Genomic DNA, 16,678 nt, shown 5'->3' with positions numbered 1-16,678 from the left:
GTATAAACTCGGCATCGCTTCTTCTGACTCTGCTGTGAACCATCTTAGCCTTTCGGAGCAAGGCCCAAAAAAAAAAAAAAAAAAAAATTGTCTTGATAAGTATTTGCAATAATCAATGATAAAGTCCTCGTGGGTGACCATGCCAAGAATAGCAGAGGGCCAAACAACACACAAATACACCCCAAGAAAATGACTGACTGAAGTTAAGAAGGTCAAAGATCTGAGACGAAAACGCCAGAAAAATATGGTAGCAATGAAAGGGCTGAAAGAAAACACAAACAGTTATGGGTCAGTTAAGGTGAGCAGAGATGGTCAGAAGGAAAGAGACTTTTACCTGGATTGAGGGTGGGTTTTCTGTGCTCAGAGCCCCCCCTGCATGAGTGGGCCCAGGCGCCCACATGGCTGACTGCATGCAAGAAGCAACACAGGCAGGGCCAAAGTGAGGGGCAGCGTTAGAGACAGAGCAGAGCAGAAACCACAGCCACAAAACCATGAAGAGACATGAAATGATATGAAGGAATATAACCAGTCAAAGTGGAGCGAAATGAAGAAGTGACCAGTGATGGAGTGGCAAGGGACAAATGAGGGAGGAAGGGTGTTTAAAATTAAAAAAAAAAAAAAAAAAAAAAGAATTCTGTCAAAAAACATGTCGTTCAGCAAAAGACTGAGCCATGCCGTTGAATTATACCTGTGCTAGATCTATCATCGGTGGGATCTACTTTGATGGTGTCAGCGGTGTAAGCGCCCTGCTCGTTCAGGTTTGTGTCAGCAGCGCTATCCAGGCTGCCATGACTAACAGCATCCATGTCGCTGCCATCTAAATTAAAAAAAAAACAAACAAAAGTACCACTGCGCATTTTAATTTCAGTTGGCAAACAGCATTTGAGGATTCTCACGAAACCACATTTCAGAATACGTTCTCAGCGAATTTACCTGACAGTGGGCTCTGCGGAGGAGGGGCATGTTTCCGTAGTGACTGTTTGAACTGAGCCACACCCAGAACAACATTCCTCAGCTTCATCCAAAGGAAGTAGCCTCCTCTCGTGCTGGTTGGCCATGTGCTTTCCAACACCGCCTGTCAAAAAAAGAGGATAGAGAATATTCTCACCTCAAAATGGGGCATGATACAAAGCAGGTCGATATCAGCTGATCGCCTTTAACCCAGTCTTTGTTTTTTGCAGTTTCTTTCAGGGGTGTCAGGGGTAATACAAAAATACAAAGACGAAAATGTTAACGGCAACGCTACAACTAATAAAGAAAGTAAGGGTTTACTCCACAGTCTGTTGTCTTCGAGTTTTACGAATACCTAAATGACAAGTAACTGCTGAAAAATGACTTAACATAAAAATTATATATTACTAATGTATAATTCTCAGAGATATATGTGAGTACCTTGTTGTAGTAGCCGTATGTGATTGCATTGGGGTGGACTCCTGCTTTCTTCATCTCAAAGAGGACCCTGACAGCAAGGACAGGCTGACCGTATTGTCCACAAAGCTGCATCAGCACTCTGTAACACACCTGCATAAAGATGAATAAAATTGTTAAGACAAGATTAAATAACAAAAGTTGACTGAACAGCCAAGGGCTGAATGACATGACATTAGGACATTCTTAGAATACGTCACCTCATCAGGTGGCTGCAGCTTCTTAGACTGCATCTTACGGAGGACGTCATAGGCGGTACGAAGTGCTCGTACCTTCGAATGGCAAACCTTCACATATGCAGGCAAGCAGATAAACCAGAGGCCATAACAATGGCGCAGGAGGCACATGGACCACAGCTTTGGGATGGACGAGTATTTTTTGGCTATTTTCTGGGCTGATTTAATCTCCTGTGGGCAAAAAGGAATGCAGGGTGAAAAGAAGCTATGAAGTTAAAATTATGGATTGGGAAGACTGCCAGTCATACTTTTTACACGCATGCTATTTGAGTAAAATTTTTATGGCATTCGTTCAGAGAGCAGTTAGCATTACTATGACCATATAGTGTAATAATGTGGAAGCAATGCAGCTTTTTTTTATCTAGTTAGTGCTTTCACAAAAGCTGCAGCTGAAACAAAACGCTTTACAGAACAGTTAACTTAAAATAATGAAATACAATCTAACAATAAAATGAATCATGATGGTTTTGGGGAACATATTCTCAAACATCTTTCTGACTCTCACATTAACCATTTTATGTAGTAATGAATTTTAAAAAAACAACAAAAAAAAACCCCATCTGCTATCGATTTAGGCACATGATTCACTTGATATTTTTTGTTGGTTGTATTTTATTTCTTTGTTTTTTTATTCTGAACATGCAAATGATATAAACCACATTACATGGACAAGCAATAAAAAAGAAAGAATATTTGCACAAAACATCCAGTCAAAGCAACATAGAAACAAAACAGAACAGCAATTTAGCAATTTCACTTACATGTTCGACAAGGGGTGAGAATAAATGCAATTTATTTAATCCCACGTACCACCTCTTTCTCCTTCAATATTATTATTTATCTACTTCACCATTTAATATTCTTAAATATCCGCATGTAATCACCCACACCCACACCCACACACACTAGAAGCCCGAAATTATTCATACTCCAGACCCCACAATGATTATACATGTTGAATACTTATCCCCAAGATTCACAAACTGTCTTCTGTCAGTCAAATAACTCCTCATTCAGTCCAGTACCCTTCCCCTGACACCATAATCGCTTCAGTTTCTTAAGGAACATATTGTGGTGGATTGTATCAAATTCAGTTTTTTTTTTGTTTATATCTATGAATATTCCAATAGTGTATCATTTTTGTTCCAATGAAGCAGTAATTTTCTCTACTGACTCTACTGTAGAATATTAATGCCAATATTGTTGATTTGTTTGATCTAAAGCATACTGCCTTTCGCCGAGTAATTTGTGTCTGTGCAAGTAGTTATCCAACCTGTTATTGAACAGCTTTTCTAATGTTTTTTAAAATTGTAGTGGTAAAGAGACATGTCGATAGTTTCTGAGAAGGTGCCAGAGTTATAAAATGACCTAAGCTATGTTCATGTTCGTAGCAGGCTGCTACTGTGACATTCACCTGCTTGCTGCGCCGAAACATGGGTGCGGGGCTGGTGGGACAGCTGTGCCTGGCATTGAGGCGAGAAGCTGGGGTCTGAAGTCCTTCCACTGGGTCAAAAAGGTCAAGACTTAAAACTGGGAAGCCATCATATCTAATGAAGAACATGCATACAGACATTATGAGACAAATCGTTTTTCACACATTACTTGAGACTGTTTCTCTATTGTAACGAGGCCTCTTGACAATATATTGTTTTAGCACTGGAAAGCCCCGTTTACTTCTCTTCTACATGATACCCAATTTGTAATGAACTTTTTATTTTTAGTTCCTTCAATTTTGTTCTACCTGTAGCATAATGTATGCTCTTCACTCTCATGCAGAGGAGGCAACTCTGGAGGTGTGATGAAGACCGTGTGCTCACTGCGGTAAGATTCATCAGTCTCTATCAGCCTGGTTTCCTCTGGCCTGTCACCATCTACCTGCAGAGAAGAAACCAACATGATGGTACAAGGTCACCATTTCACTTCCAGTACATCTTTTAGATTGAAAACCCAGATGAAATGATCCGGTTGGACGTATGACGTTGACAGGTGCCAATATCACGTCACACAGATGTAGTAACTGCTGCTTACTCAATTTGAGGCCCTTGATAATATTTTTGAAAAAACACTTTGAAATCTGTGAAGACCCAGTTAATCCCCTCCCAGCATTGTATTTTATAGTTTAAAATATTTCTTATTTCATTTAATAAAGTTTAAAAACATTAAGAAGTTGACAAGTAGCCAAAAAGGAAGAGAAATACCCATAACAACAAAAATACTATACCTTGACCCCCTTTTCAGCACTCCGGTCAGAGCTGTACAGCTGCTCACAAAGAGAGGCAGACAGAATAGGAAAAAAATGAGTGAATGAAAAGTGGATTAAAATTTAAGACAGTAACACCAGACCGAATTAATAACAGTTGGTACAACATAAGAGGTTTGCTGAAGATAAAGTCAGACTGAGATGTTAGACTATGTCAACAGTGTCATTTGACAGAATTCAAATTAAGTGTAAGCTTTTGCACTCTCATTTTGAATGAAGTGATTCTGCTCCCAATCAGCCTTTGACACCTTTATCGTTCCATATTCACACGTGCATCCATTCAACCCTCACCATCGCCAGTGATGTATAATCATAAACAATTGTCTTCATCTCTTAAAGGTCCATATTTTAGTCTTATTTACTTTATTATAGTTTTTGCATTTTTGATATTATAGAGTTTGCTGTGTGAGAAACAAACAAACAAACAAACAAACAAACAAACAAACAAAAAACCACACACACTTTCTGCCGTGAAAAAGCTGGCCAATCAGAGACCAAAGACGGAAGGTGTGATCGAATAATGTGGCAATCATTTTTTTGTGCATGAACACACACACTCTCTTGATGCATCGCTAGTCCTAGAAAACCATCGCCAAAGTTGTCGTTCTCATTGGATAATCAGGTAAGTTTATCAGCTCTCATACTATTCAATGATTGTACAGTCCAAAATATTCAACACCAAACCTGTAACATTTCATGTTTGGCAATTTTCAACATTAGTAAGCCACGCTACTAATCTAACAGCCATAGCTAATTGTATACAACAATGCATGTCGCGTGCATGTTCGTGAGGAGCATTGCATTGGTCAGGGACACAGGAAGGGGAGGGTGGAGTCCAGTGATACTAGCACCTTCAACATCATATACTGCATGTCAAGTCAGTTTTATTACTGTGCTGTTCTGATCTAAAATTTTTCTCTCTGGGGATCATTGTTGGATCTCATTCTTATTAATGTAGATGCTCACTTTTTCTACACAGTCATCAAAGAAGGCCAGACTGGCATCTTTGTCGCTAACAAAGGAGCACTCCTCAATAAAACGGATGAACATCTGGGTTTTGGTCATCAGTGAATAGAACTTCTGGTGGGAGCGGTCACGGCTTTTCAAGAACCCTGGAGAGAAAGATGATAATGTTTTGTTAGAAGTGCCACACATAGCTCATACGCTCATAGTACGGCTCAGCTCAAGTCTCCGTAATATGTTTTATAAATGTAAACCCTGAGTAAGGCTAGATTTCCAAAATATCAAAATCTCTCAAGGAGCAGAATTCATTGAAATTAAACAAACAAAAAATCTAAATGCAAATAGAAAAGAAAAAACAGACACAGGTTTCAAAGGAGAATGTAGCAATTGTAAATCACTTGTAAGCATTTAAGAACTTCAAAAAAAAGTTCATCCAGCCTGAGCTACAGTACATCACGACAGTACATTCAACTCTGTAAAGACAACATTTAACATTTCTTATTTGGTATGTAGTATGTCTTCTGTCAAACAATCGTACAGTAGCACATAACTTCTGTGCCTTGAGAATTTGACTGACAAATTAATCAAGAGATGTAGCTGTTATTTTTGTCGTAAAGCAAAAATAAATACAATTACAATTTATTAGAATACAATACTATACAGTTAGTCTAAAATCAAATAGTAATAAAGATGGGCTGTTCTCTTTTGTTTATCATAATAACACAAAACCATGTTTTGTCACATTTAACATTGGCAACAGCTATTCTCAAAAGAATAAACTATGATATCATATCATAGCCCCAAATGAATTCAGCTGCAATGTTCTCATTGTGAAGGGCCAAACAGAAGACATCAGCAGCTGACACAGGAACTTGACAAATCTTTCAATTTCAAAACAACGAACAATTTAGCACATTGTGTTTTATTTTTTTTTAAATAGACCTTATTGAGAACTGATAAACAGGATGGATTCAACTACTCATCCGTCCATTCTCGAAAGCACTTGTCCTCATTCGGGGCACCGCACCAGTGGACTAGACCTGATCCCAGCTGACGATGGGTGAGAGACAGGATACAGCCTAAACTGGTCACAAGTCGTATGGTTCATATGGATAAACAACCATTCACCCTCACTTGGCTGGATAGGGTGTATTTTTTTCATTTGTGATGAATTTATCATGCTAGTAGATTAATATGATGATGTACAGTATGAACAAAGCACAAAACAGAGTTGCATGCTGTAAATTGCATTTTTTTATAGTATCAATAGTTACTATTATGGGATAGTGGTGGGAATTTAAGAGGTGGTTGAAGTCTGGTGATTCAATTGAAAGCCCAGGTACCAAATGCACCGCTGGCCACTGCCAGGTAGTTATAACTGGGAGGCAAATCACACTAAAATGAATAAGAGCTCCTCAACCGCTCATTAAATTTCCATCAGAGCACTTTTTAAATCTGCAAGAAAACAGTCAAACATTAATATAATAAGGTTTAGTCTTCTGGTGCATTATCCTAGCCATCATTCATTCATCTGATACTGATACAACAGGGCTTCTTTTGAAGAGAAAAAGCAGATACGCTGTGAACTTGATGTAGATGTAATGTAAGTGTGTGCACTCGTAGGCTGGTGAGTAAGAATATCTCAATTGGTCCCTACAAGTTGCTGTGCTCCAACTAAAATATCTCCCATACCTTGCAAGTCAAAAAGTGAGCTGGCATCTGTGGCTTTCTCAGATGGTGCCTGGGTGATGGGACGCAGGAAGGAACGGTATCCCTTTAAAATGGCTGCCATGAAGCGCAGAAAGGTTTCCTGGATCTCGAGCTCCACAGTATGGAGACTTTTCCCACAGCTTAACTCTGTTAAATCACTCATACTGAGCTCCAGCAGGCTATCAGACCGGTGCTGACCTGAGGACAGAGAAGTAAAAAAAAAAAAAAGATTAAAAAATAAAAAAACAATAATTCACAGCTACAACTAGAGCCATAAAATTAAGATACAATAACCTCATGTGTTCCACTGTGTCTGCTACAACAGCACTGTCGGGGGAAAGGTTTCAATGTCTACTGTCTCAGTCGGTACTCACCATCAACTAGTTGTTGGTAGAGATTGTTCAGCACATTCATTAGGTTTTTACAGGCTTTCTTGGGCAAGCTCTTCCATGTGAGGGTACGCTTATCTTCATTACTAGAAAATAAGACAGTTTAGTTCTAGTGGGCCTCAGGTCATATTGCAACAAGTCCTACACCGCAAAAAAACCCCACCAAAGAGTGCCGCCTAGGCTATACCACTCTACTTAGAACTAATGATTTGTACACATGTGACCACTGTGGAAATAGCGGGGAATTGTACACAATGTACTCTACATCAACAACTCAAATATTGCATAAAATACATAAAAAGATCAATTTGTATGTGAAGGCAGATACTCAGAATGAACAGAAAGAAATGGATAAAAAGTTCACCGTTCAAAGAGGCTGCATCCATTTAAATTGAACTGTATACAAATGTTGGAGAATTAAATTGAGGAGGGTGCACTCACTGGAATATGGTGTTTGTGTCCAGGTCCACACAGCTCACATCTGGTGGCGGGTCATAAAGTTCAAAATAACGAGAGTCCACTCCTACGATAAATGGGCATGGGGCACTCAACACATCTGCCAGTGCCAGGGGGCAAAGGGGAATATACGGGCAAGGCCAGTGGAAGGGGAAGATCATCTGAGGAGAATGAATATTTCAAACCAACAGTTGTGCATTTACTTCAATTTCTGGTTTACTTTGTATCGACAGTCATTTATTTTGGTTATTGATGATGAGTGCATCGTTTTTAGGAATACGAGCACATACTAGGTTAGATCCATCTGAAAAAAGAAATCGATCGCATGATTGCAAAGATGTACTGAAGGATACAATTGGAAATGACACAAAGACAAGTCACTAGATCTGAATTTAGTAACTTACAGACACCAAAGCTTCGGTTACACTGGTCAGTACTGCCGGTCGTAATGAGTGAACCAGAATCTTTTGTTCAGTGACAGCAAACACCAGCAGGGTGATGGCATTCTCTGGACCCAAGTTCTGGAGTAATGTGGAAAATCGTCCGCCACTACAGAAAAGACGAATGCCCAAAAGAATAATCTGATTTATGGGCCTTGGAAAACAATCTATTCTTTAATCATTGAGAGAATGACTATGTTCACAAAATGAATGGGACTATGAAACCTCTACAATACATGAACTCCTGAAACTCTTACCTGAGTGGTAATGGAGAAGATACAGGCTGGCTCAACATCAGACTGTCATGAGGGGAAAGCTGTGGAAATGATAAAATCAATATGTAAGTATGCAAAGATAAACGTAAAAAAAAGATTGGTACAACACCCATACTTTATTGTCTTTAGACGTTTGAGATAAGATCATAATTACAAAAGATCACAAATTCCATCCTTTTGTAGCACTACAATGAGGGTTAATCTACTCTTAACATCAATGTTTACCTGCACGAGGATGCGAGGCCTCTGAGAAGACGGGAAAGGAACTTTGTGCATGAAATGAGAGATGTGCCTGTGAAAAAAAGAATATCTGAGTGAAAAAAAGAGATGCCGTATACAAAAAAAACATACAACATCTAAAATGTCAAATACAAGGGTATTACTATTACTGTCCTTCATTTAGACGCCATGAGGCATGAGCTTGGTCTGAGCACAAGAGACCTTCCTAACCATGCCTGCAACCTGAATTCTTGCAGGATTTGTGAGTTCACACAAACCCCCCAGAATCCATCATGTCCCAAGCCTGTTGATTTGCTCCAAGCAATCACAATGCAACAGTGTGTTTGGGGTCGGGCTATGCGGTTGTGATGAAAACTTTTCTCAGCTTGAATCAAAAATCAACATTGTGTTAGTTATGACGCTCATTATCCGCACATTTACATGGCAAAACCGATAACTATCACTCAATACCATGATTAAACCTGGGTCAATTATCGAGATAACAGGACTCAGCTCATCAAAACAAGGCGCATGCCGGTGACCGTATTCCTAAAGCAAATGTGGGAGATGTAGATTAAAAAAAGTCAAAGACACAGCATGGAGAACTCACTTTTCAATTGGCAGGGCATGAGGGCCAGAGATGGAATAGCGATACAGAAAGGTGAGGAACTTGCGAAAGGCATCGAAGAAGGGCCAGTGAGAAAGCAGGCAGATACATTTGTTGGTGTAGACAGAGCAGGTGCAAGAAGTGTTCTTGTTGGTGACATCAGTTGGGCTGTTGCAGGGGGAGGCTTTGGGTGTGTCTGTGTTAAGTAGACCCAGCTGGGAGCTCTGTTGATCAGTGAGACACTCCTGTGGGTAGGGCTCATAGAATTGTATGGCTGCACCGTATACCTGAACACAAAAAGATGTGTGTTGATTAATAGCCCATCGTCTAGGATATGTACCATATCTTGTGCTGACCCGGCCCACCTGTCAAATTTAGAAATCAATGTGGCCCCCGAGCTAAAAAGTTTGTGACTACTAGTCACAGGATAATGTTACCCCTCCATCAATACATCAATCCGATGATGCAATGTTTACATATGCCGTGAGCATCGTCGCGAGGTTTACCAAGCTGCTGGGACTGGGACCCTAAAGAGAAGAATGTGCAACTATTTTGTTGCTTTCTGCACTATAAAACAACAGCATTGCTCCTGACTTGCGCAAAACAATTTGAAATCCCCCCCGCCCCCGTCCCGTGTTGTGGGGAAGAGAAAAAAAAAACAGCAGGATGACTGACTGCGACACAGCGAAATAATGGGAGACGAGTCATCATTTCAAGTCTGACTGTTTGTGTAAATTATCCTGGCTCAGACAAATTGAGGACATTATGTTTTTCTGCAAGGTGTGTGAAAAAGAAGGGTATTCAAAGGCTTTCATGAGAGGGAAGGTGGCCAGGATTGCTGAGGGATGATTTTCCAAAACTACATTGTCTCAACCATGTCCATGTGCGCGTATGGGTAGCGTATGTAAAAAGACAGCATCAAAACAAATGTGAGGCCATGGCTAGCTATATTGAAGTGTGGCTAGGAGATTTTTTAAATTTTGTTTAGCCACATTGGCTCTGAGGTTTCATGATACAGTGCCATCGCTTCAAGTTATTGAATTTTTGTGACCCGATCCCTCCCACCCTCTTTTTTTTTTTTTTTCTGTTTGAATGTAGACCTTTTCCCCAAAAGGTAATTATTTTTGCTTTTTGTGCACAAAAACTTTCCTGCACCTGGGTCGTTGGTCATACCGCAACATTAAAAAGCCAAATAAAGTAAGCACACCACTCTTTTACTGAAAATCAATGTAGGGGTCAAACAAACAGAGGTTAGTGGAGCTGGTGATTACATTTGCCCTAAAAACTGCCATGGTTCCCAGAAGTATCAAACAGTTTTGGACAGATCAAAGCCCAAAAGACCTTATCAACAAACCAACTAGATTGTTTGCGAATGACGACAGGCCTAAGGACAAGTGAGTATTTCTATGTGCTGTGTGTTATTATGAGGAGGTTGACTATATATTACCGGTACTCAAAATGTGACTGAGGAATATGTTTGTCCATCCATCCATCCATGTTCTGACCCGTTTTATTCTCACAAGGGTCACGGGGGGTGCTGGAGCCTATCCCAGCTGTCTTCAGGCAGTAGGCAGGGGACACCCTGAACCAGCTGCCAGCCAATTGCAGGGCACACAGAGACGAACAACCCTCCGCACTCACACTGACACCTAGGGACAATTTAGAGTGTTCAATCAGCCTGCCATGCATGTGTTTGGAATGTGGGAGGAAACCCGAGTACCCGGCCGGGGAAAACCCACGCAGGCACGGGAAGAACTTGCAAGCTCCATCCTACCTTCTCTCCAGAGGCCCCAGTTAGAACAAATGTAGAGAAAACAGGCAGCGAGTATTTGGTGTTAACGGGCCAACACTCAATTGTGGCCCCCATGGGAAGGCAGAAGAGAGGAACAGATTCTGGCAGTGGGAATGACTCATAGTCCTCCTCTGGATATCTGCTGAATAATCCTAAATGAGAAAAAAAAGTGTAACGTCACTGAGCCAAAAGAAATATTATCCTTAGCCAAGGTTACCAGTGCTCATATGGATGATTAGTCAAATAATTTTATTTGCATTTACAGGATTTATAGGACACTGATTAAAAAACTGCTGTCAATGAGCTAAATCCATTTCTGTATGATTATACATTTCACTAAAACATACATCTGACATGTGAAAAGAAAAATGACAACTCTTATGTGGCAAATATATACAAAACAAAAATGCTGAATCATGTCAACTCTGTGCATAATTGTATTTTATCAGTGCCATTTCCACCTAGAGATAGGTATAAATAAACAGAGCACATGGGGTACAAGTGTGACCTTTACTCAGTTTAAGTTATTCATGTGGACTGAATGTTGAGCAATTCAACTATGTCAACTGAAAATTAGAATACAGTTGCTCTGGGCTCAGGTAACGACCAATCATGGCTGAGCCGCAATTGGCCTAGATTGTTCGTTTCTATCACACTGGTCCTCCAAAATATATCTCAACATGAAAATGGTTGCTACACAGTGCGGGGACTGCTGCCTTGGCTCATGGTGACCTAACGGGGCAACCACTGGTATATAAAAGACTGATCTAACAAATCTGTTCAGGGTACGCATTTATGCTATGCATATTGCTCCAATTATTTCAATTATTCAGCTCACAAAGACTTTCATTGTCAGCAGAAGTGTCTATGCCCAACGCCAAATTTTACCTGCTTTGTATGCTATTGAGTTGGTTTTGGTCACAGACTTCTTATAACATAGGTAGACAGAGGAACCCCACTGGAACAAGAACACAAGAGCGTAGCATATTATTTCATGTCAAACACCAGAATATGTAAGCACCAAACATCCCTTCAATTGAATCTTACCATACTGCTGTTCAGATTCTTCTCCACCTTGCAGAAGGTGTGGGGAGGTGTCTCTCCTTTGCTTGGAATAATGATACAGATGTCGGTGACAGCCAGAGCAGCGTGCGGTTGGCTCTCAGGTGCCCTCCGGTAGGTGACATAGATGCGCTGGGATGAGTTTCCACTGATGTTGGCTGGGCGACCAGAGGGGGTTGTCTGGATAAGGTGGCAGCCCTGCTTTAGTCGCTCTTTCCACTCATAGAGGACACTGTGTGAGCAAAACCAATGCAGTAATTACTCACACAAAACAAATGAATATGGTTAGGGTTAGGGACAACAACAACAACAAAAAAAAAACATGATTTATTAAGTACTTTTAACCTCTACAAACTTTCCATTTAAAAGCAGTTTGCAGTCTTTGATAATTAATAATTAATTAACAATTAATAATTATAAGGTATTCGTTAGTTGTCAAGATTTGCCAATCAAAGATTTCAGAGACAGAAGAGGTGACCTCGCATACGCTTTCCCAGTCTGTTACACTGACAGATCTCATAAGTGTATTTTTGCACTCTGGCTAGCAAAAAAAGTTAAAAAGAAGGGAATGGACAGCCCTTTAGACAAACAGAGGGGAAATACTGTATATTCCAAGTCGTTCTCACCCGGTCATCAGGTAAGATGATCACTTCTCTTCGATTTTTAATTGACTGTATATTCCACAAAATACAACACTAAAACGGTATCGTTTCATGTGTGTTTACTTTCCAACATGAGATAAGCCATGCTACCAACGTAGCTGCATTGGCTAATGTCGGCTTGTATACAGTGTACATAGAGCTGCATGTCACGTGCTAGGTTCATGAAGCACGCAGCTTTGGTCAGCGTCGTGAGGGGGTGGGGGAGGAGTGAAGTGATGCTACATTCAAATATTGTTAGTGGCTGGATAAATGCATGCTCAACCTTAAGTTATTTAACCCATCACAGTGACCATAACAAGCATAATTCAAAGTAAATCAATGTATGCTACTTCATACACGAGAAAAAAGAATGGTGACCTTTGACTCATTTTGGCCATCTGGGATCAAGTTATTTTCATAATTGACCTCAGATGTCATTGTGACAAAAAATATGCCAAAAACTTTTTTTAAAAATTGCAACTTAGAAATGTCACAAATCAGCAATAATGTATACATTTGCCCACACAGAGAACGGTCCAGTTCTCATTAGTCCTACTCATGTCTACAAATGTGTAGCCCCTCATAACTAGCAGCACACAAAGGCTGCTGACAGTCTCAACAGAGCCTCTTTGTCAGTGCCTGATAAGCACCCAACTCTGTTGTCTGAGACTCCAGCAATAGTCCGCTATTCTTTGTCACAATTTGCCAGTTACTGGAGTACAGGAAAACGAACTGAATTACTCTTTTTCAAAACATGTTGATGAGGACGACACCTGTACATGTACTTCTTTACACTTTTTCTACCAACATCCTAAGAACAGCAGCAAGGCAGGCAGAAAGTAACTGCTGTCAGCGCTGCTACGGTGAAGAACAAATTGCATTGTTCAATGTGATATAACAAAATATGGACCTGTTTTAACTAAGATTTACACATGTCGGTAAGTAAAACGCTACTAACAGATGCATTGTTACGTTCATGCAGAGTTGCAAATCATATCTGAGATTCATAATTTCAATGGTGTTTTAATATTTCATTATCTTTGACAGACAGAAAAACCGAGCCTCTTACCCTAGTTCAATGAGTGGTGGCTTGTCGCAACCTCGCCTGTAGCATAGGAAAATCTGGGGTGCCATAAGTCCTCCATTATTGAGATCAGCAGAATGTCCACTTGGTGTAGTCTCAATGCATGTAAACCCTGGCGGCACCTCATCACCCATCGAGCGGATGACCACAGCCACATCAGTGATGGGGGACTTGGGCTTGGCAGTTTTATGGCAGGCATCGTCAAAGTGGATTTCCTGGTCCAACGGCTTGGATGAGTCTGTCAGTCCTGCCACGACAAAATAGTCGGCTACACGAGGGCCTTTGTCCTCCATCATTTCCCATTACCACCGGGTGCCTGAAAGGTATATGACAGCCATATTAAATGCATGATTGGCAGGGAAAAAAAACATTAAGATCGACATAAACCCAAACATTTTCAAAAACAGTGATTTTCCTGTGTGTTGTGGCTTTTTGTCTACACACAAGTAGTGGCATAAAAACTCTTGATACATTACAAAATTATTGTACATACATATAAAAATGCTTGAGACTGATTTAAAGTTTCTCCAAACATACTGTATCTAACAGATGCTTGGGCAGAGTGATAATGGTGTGTCGCTGGCCACTTTCAAGAGCCGCAATGTGACCACACTGCCTTTTTTCACCTCCATTCAGATTGGATGCCATAGATAAGGGCTTGATTTAAAAAAAACAAAAAAAAAAACTGTATCCTGTACCAAAAATCTGTACAGCATAGCATGTTTGAGAAATTTCCCATACCTGAGACATTGTTATTGTTAAATGACACTAGCTTAACATTTGTGTCCCACGACAGTCAAAAACCTCAACGACTACAGGGCTGACTGACTCCTCGTTATATTCGCCCCGAGACTAGGGCAATGAGATATGGCCAAAATGTCATATCTTCATAATTTTGCCAAATATCTCAATAACGATATCGCTATGAGTTCAATATAAACTAAGCAGAAGACAAAAACAACAGGATCTGGAAAGCATGTTACTGATTCTTTTTTTTTAGAACTGACTGACAATCATCAACATTAACAAAGTCTGTCAGAAATATAATAGACCTGTACTTTTGATCTTTTTTTTTTTTATCAGTCTTTCTGACTGTTTCAATTTTATGCTAAAACAGTGTTGAAGCGCATCATGTTTGTTGTTCTGTACCAGTATTTCCAAGCATAAAATTAGTAAAAAATAACGGTTCTGAATACGGATAGATACATTGGGTGGCTTGAAAAAAATGTTTAACCACACGAGGTTTGCACATGATGATGGTTGTGTATGCACTTATGCATAGATTGATGTGGTGTGAAGTCCTAGTGATATGAACTGTTTTGAGCCCACCCCCCCATACAACATGTTGCATTGTATGACTTTTTTTAGTCCACAAAAAGGTCAGTCAACGAAAACGCGTGCTGCTTAGGAAATAGGAACGTGGGCGATAATCATGAGGAAGTGTTGCTATATTGAAAGGCGAGGCTCACTACCATTCAACTGAATGAACCAACGCGGCGTGGGCTGCTCGTAAATTTTTGTAACAACCTGAACCAGTTAATCCTTGGTAATTTTGAAATGATAAATATATGGTCATGTTATGTTCCGAAACACAATATGTTTGCACCGTATATACTGGACAGTGTCTCGTAAATGTGCTCACAACACTTACTAACACGGAAGTGAATTTTTCATAGGTGTCCTGTCCTGCATCCCCTGCGCTCCCCGTCCCTCTCTCTCCAAGATTATTGGAGGGCATTGGCTGTCAATCAACACCAAACTTGAAAGGAGGAATGTGATTGTTTGGACAGAGTTTACACACAACACAAGCGTGGCAGGATCACGTTAACCTTGAATGTTCATATCTCGATTTCGATACCATAATGACATATCGCCCAGCCCTATTTGAGATGGTTGGCAGGAGGGCCATCAGCGAGATGGTTTTCTGTGTCACTCACGGCGACTTTAACAGTCTGTCAAAATGTCTTTACAGAAAAGCTGTGTGTGGTGCAACAAAAAAAGTGGGCACAGGATGGGTGCCCTCGAGAACTTGACTAAACAAGATAGTTGCATAGATGCTGCAAGTCAGAGGTGGGCAATTTATTTTTTGAATGGGCCACAAAACTCAATTGTGTTGATATGAATTGAAAGTCTTTTACCAAACACTAAATTGTAGTGTTTCAATAAGCAGCCGTTGTGGAGCAGTGGTATTTGTTGCCGCAATTAGGGGGAAAAAAAAAACAAAAAAAGGGGAAAAAGTTTTTTCAGTTTAATTTAAAGTGAAAAACACATATTAATGATAAACCTTGCCCAGATGTGCCGTAGTCAAGTTCATCCATGAGGTAGTGGGTCGGGAGCAAAATGAGCACCAAACAACAACCTCTGGTGCTCATTTGAGAACCACGCCAAAAATTTGCTGTGCACCCTGGTCTATGAAAACATTCCACATGCACAACTGCTGTCATATTCTGAAAGCTGAACCCATCCAGAGGCCATTTCATTGGAAACATATTTTGTAATTCATGTGTGTCCCCAATTGAAATCATAACCGTAATCTGGAGCACATTTAGAATTCCAAACATATTGTGTAAGAGGGTGTGGGACCTGCCTTTCATTAGCAGGGTGTGTGTTGGTTATCCTATATTTCTTGACTCGGGGGGCAGTTGAAAAACATGCATTCTCAAATTTGGAAAGCCACGTGACGTTTAATTCTGCACCTCTGTGGCAAGGATGTCCACAGACTGCAAAGTTTCAGTATGCAGCTTCGAAAGCTTTGATGTTTTTTTTTAAATTGAGAGATATTAACATACCCCATTCCAAATTATTACGCAAATAATGCGTTTCTCTGATTTTTAGTCAGTGCAAATGGCATTCAGCATGATTTGAAGTCATCGATTGTTAGAGCATAATGTGAATGTTTTTCAACACAACTCCGAATGATAACAGTATCAATTTTATTTCATTTTTTTTTGTTAAAATGCATGGTCCTAAAATATGCACAGTAGTGTTTCAAGACAATTTATGAAAAATACTGGGCTTGTTGCAGAGGCACAGAGTTAAAAACAAGAAACTTCAGCACAGTGCGCGCATATATATATATATATATATATATACACACACACACACATATATATATA

General features: G+C 40.1%; 1 protein-coding gene across 2 annotated transcripts in view; it reads right to left on the bottom strand.

Moving 5' to 3' along the window:
* Positions 1–16,678, bottom strand: part of LOC109514414 (C-myc promoter-binding protein-like) — a 42,095-nt gene that overhangs the window by 12,381 nt on the left and 13,036 nt on the right. Inside the window, exons 2-21 of one of the 2 annotated variants that reach the window (XM_019867511.1) lie at positions 13,548–13,878; positions 11,823–12,069; positions 11,664–11,733; positions 10,758–10,927; positions 8,987–9,270; positions 8,383–8,449; positions 8,140–8,198; positions 7,847–7,991; positions 7,428–7,603; positions 6,972–7,072; positions 6,580–6,795; positions 4,891–5,036; positions 3,886–3,924; positions 3,406–3,539; positions 3,079–3,211; positions 1,629–1,835; positions 1,393–1,521; positions 934–1,075; positions 689–817; positions 335–406 (exon numbers count right to left, since the gene is read on the bottom strand). In XM_019867511.1, coding sequence (XP_019723070.1) covers positions 335–406; positions 689–817; positions 934–1,075; positions 1,393–1,521; positions 1,629–1,835; positions 3,079–3,211; positions 3,406–3,539; positions 3,886–3,924; positions 4,891–5,036; positions 6,580–6,795; positions 6,972–7,072; positions 7,428–7,603; positions 7,847–7,991; positions 8,140–8,198; positions 8,383–8,449; positions 8,987–9,270; positions 10,758–10,927; positions 11,664–11,733; positions 11,823–12,069; positions 13,548–13,858 — 2,977 coding nt within the window. In that variant the 5' untranslated portion in view covers positions 13,859–13,878. The remainder of the gene's footprint in view (positions 1–334; positions 407–688; positions 818–933; positions 1,076–1,392; positions 1,522–1,628; positions 1,836–3,078; positions 3,212–3,405; positions 3,540–3,885; positions 3,925–4,890; positions 5,037–6,579; positions 6,796–6,971; positions 7,073–7,427; positions 7,604–7,846; positions 7,992–8,139; positions 8,199–8,382; positions 8,450–8,986; positions 9,271–10,757; positions 10,928–11,663; positions 11,734–11,822; positions 12,070–13,547; positions 13,879–16,678) is intronic. The other variant, XM_019867512.1, reaches the window with a different exon arrangement.

The sequence above is a fragment of the Hippocampus comes genome, unplaced genomic scaffold (assembly GCF_001891065.2).
Source record: "Hippocampus comes isolate QL1 unplaced genomic scaffold, H_comes_QL1_v1.1 scaffold2, whole genome shotgun sequence".
Classification (NCBI taxonomy): Eukaryota; Metazoa; Chordata; class Actinopteri; order Syngnathiformes; family Syngnathidae; genus Hippocampus; species Hippocampus comes.
This window is presented reverse-complemented; position numbering and strand designations above follow the sequence as displayed.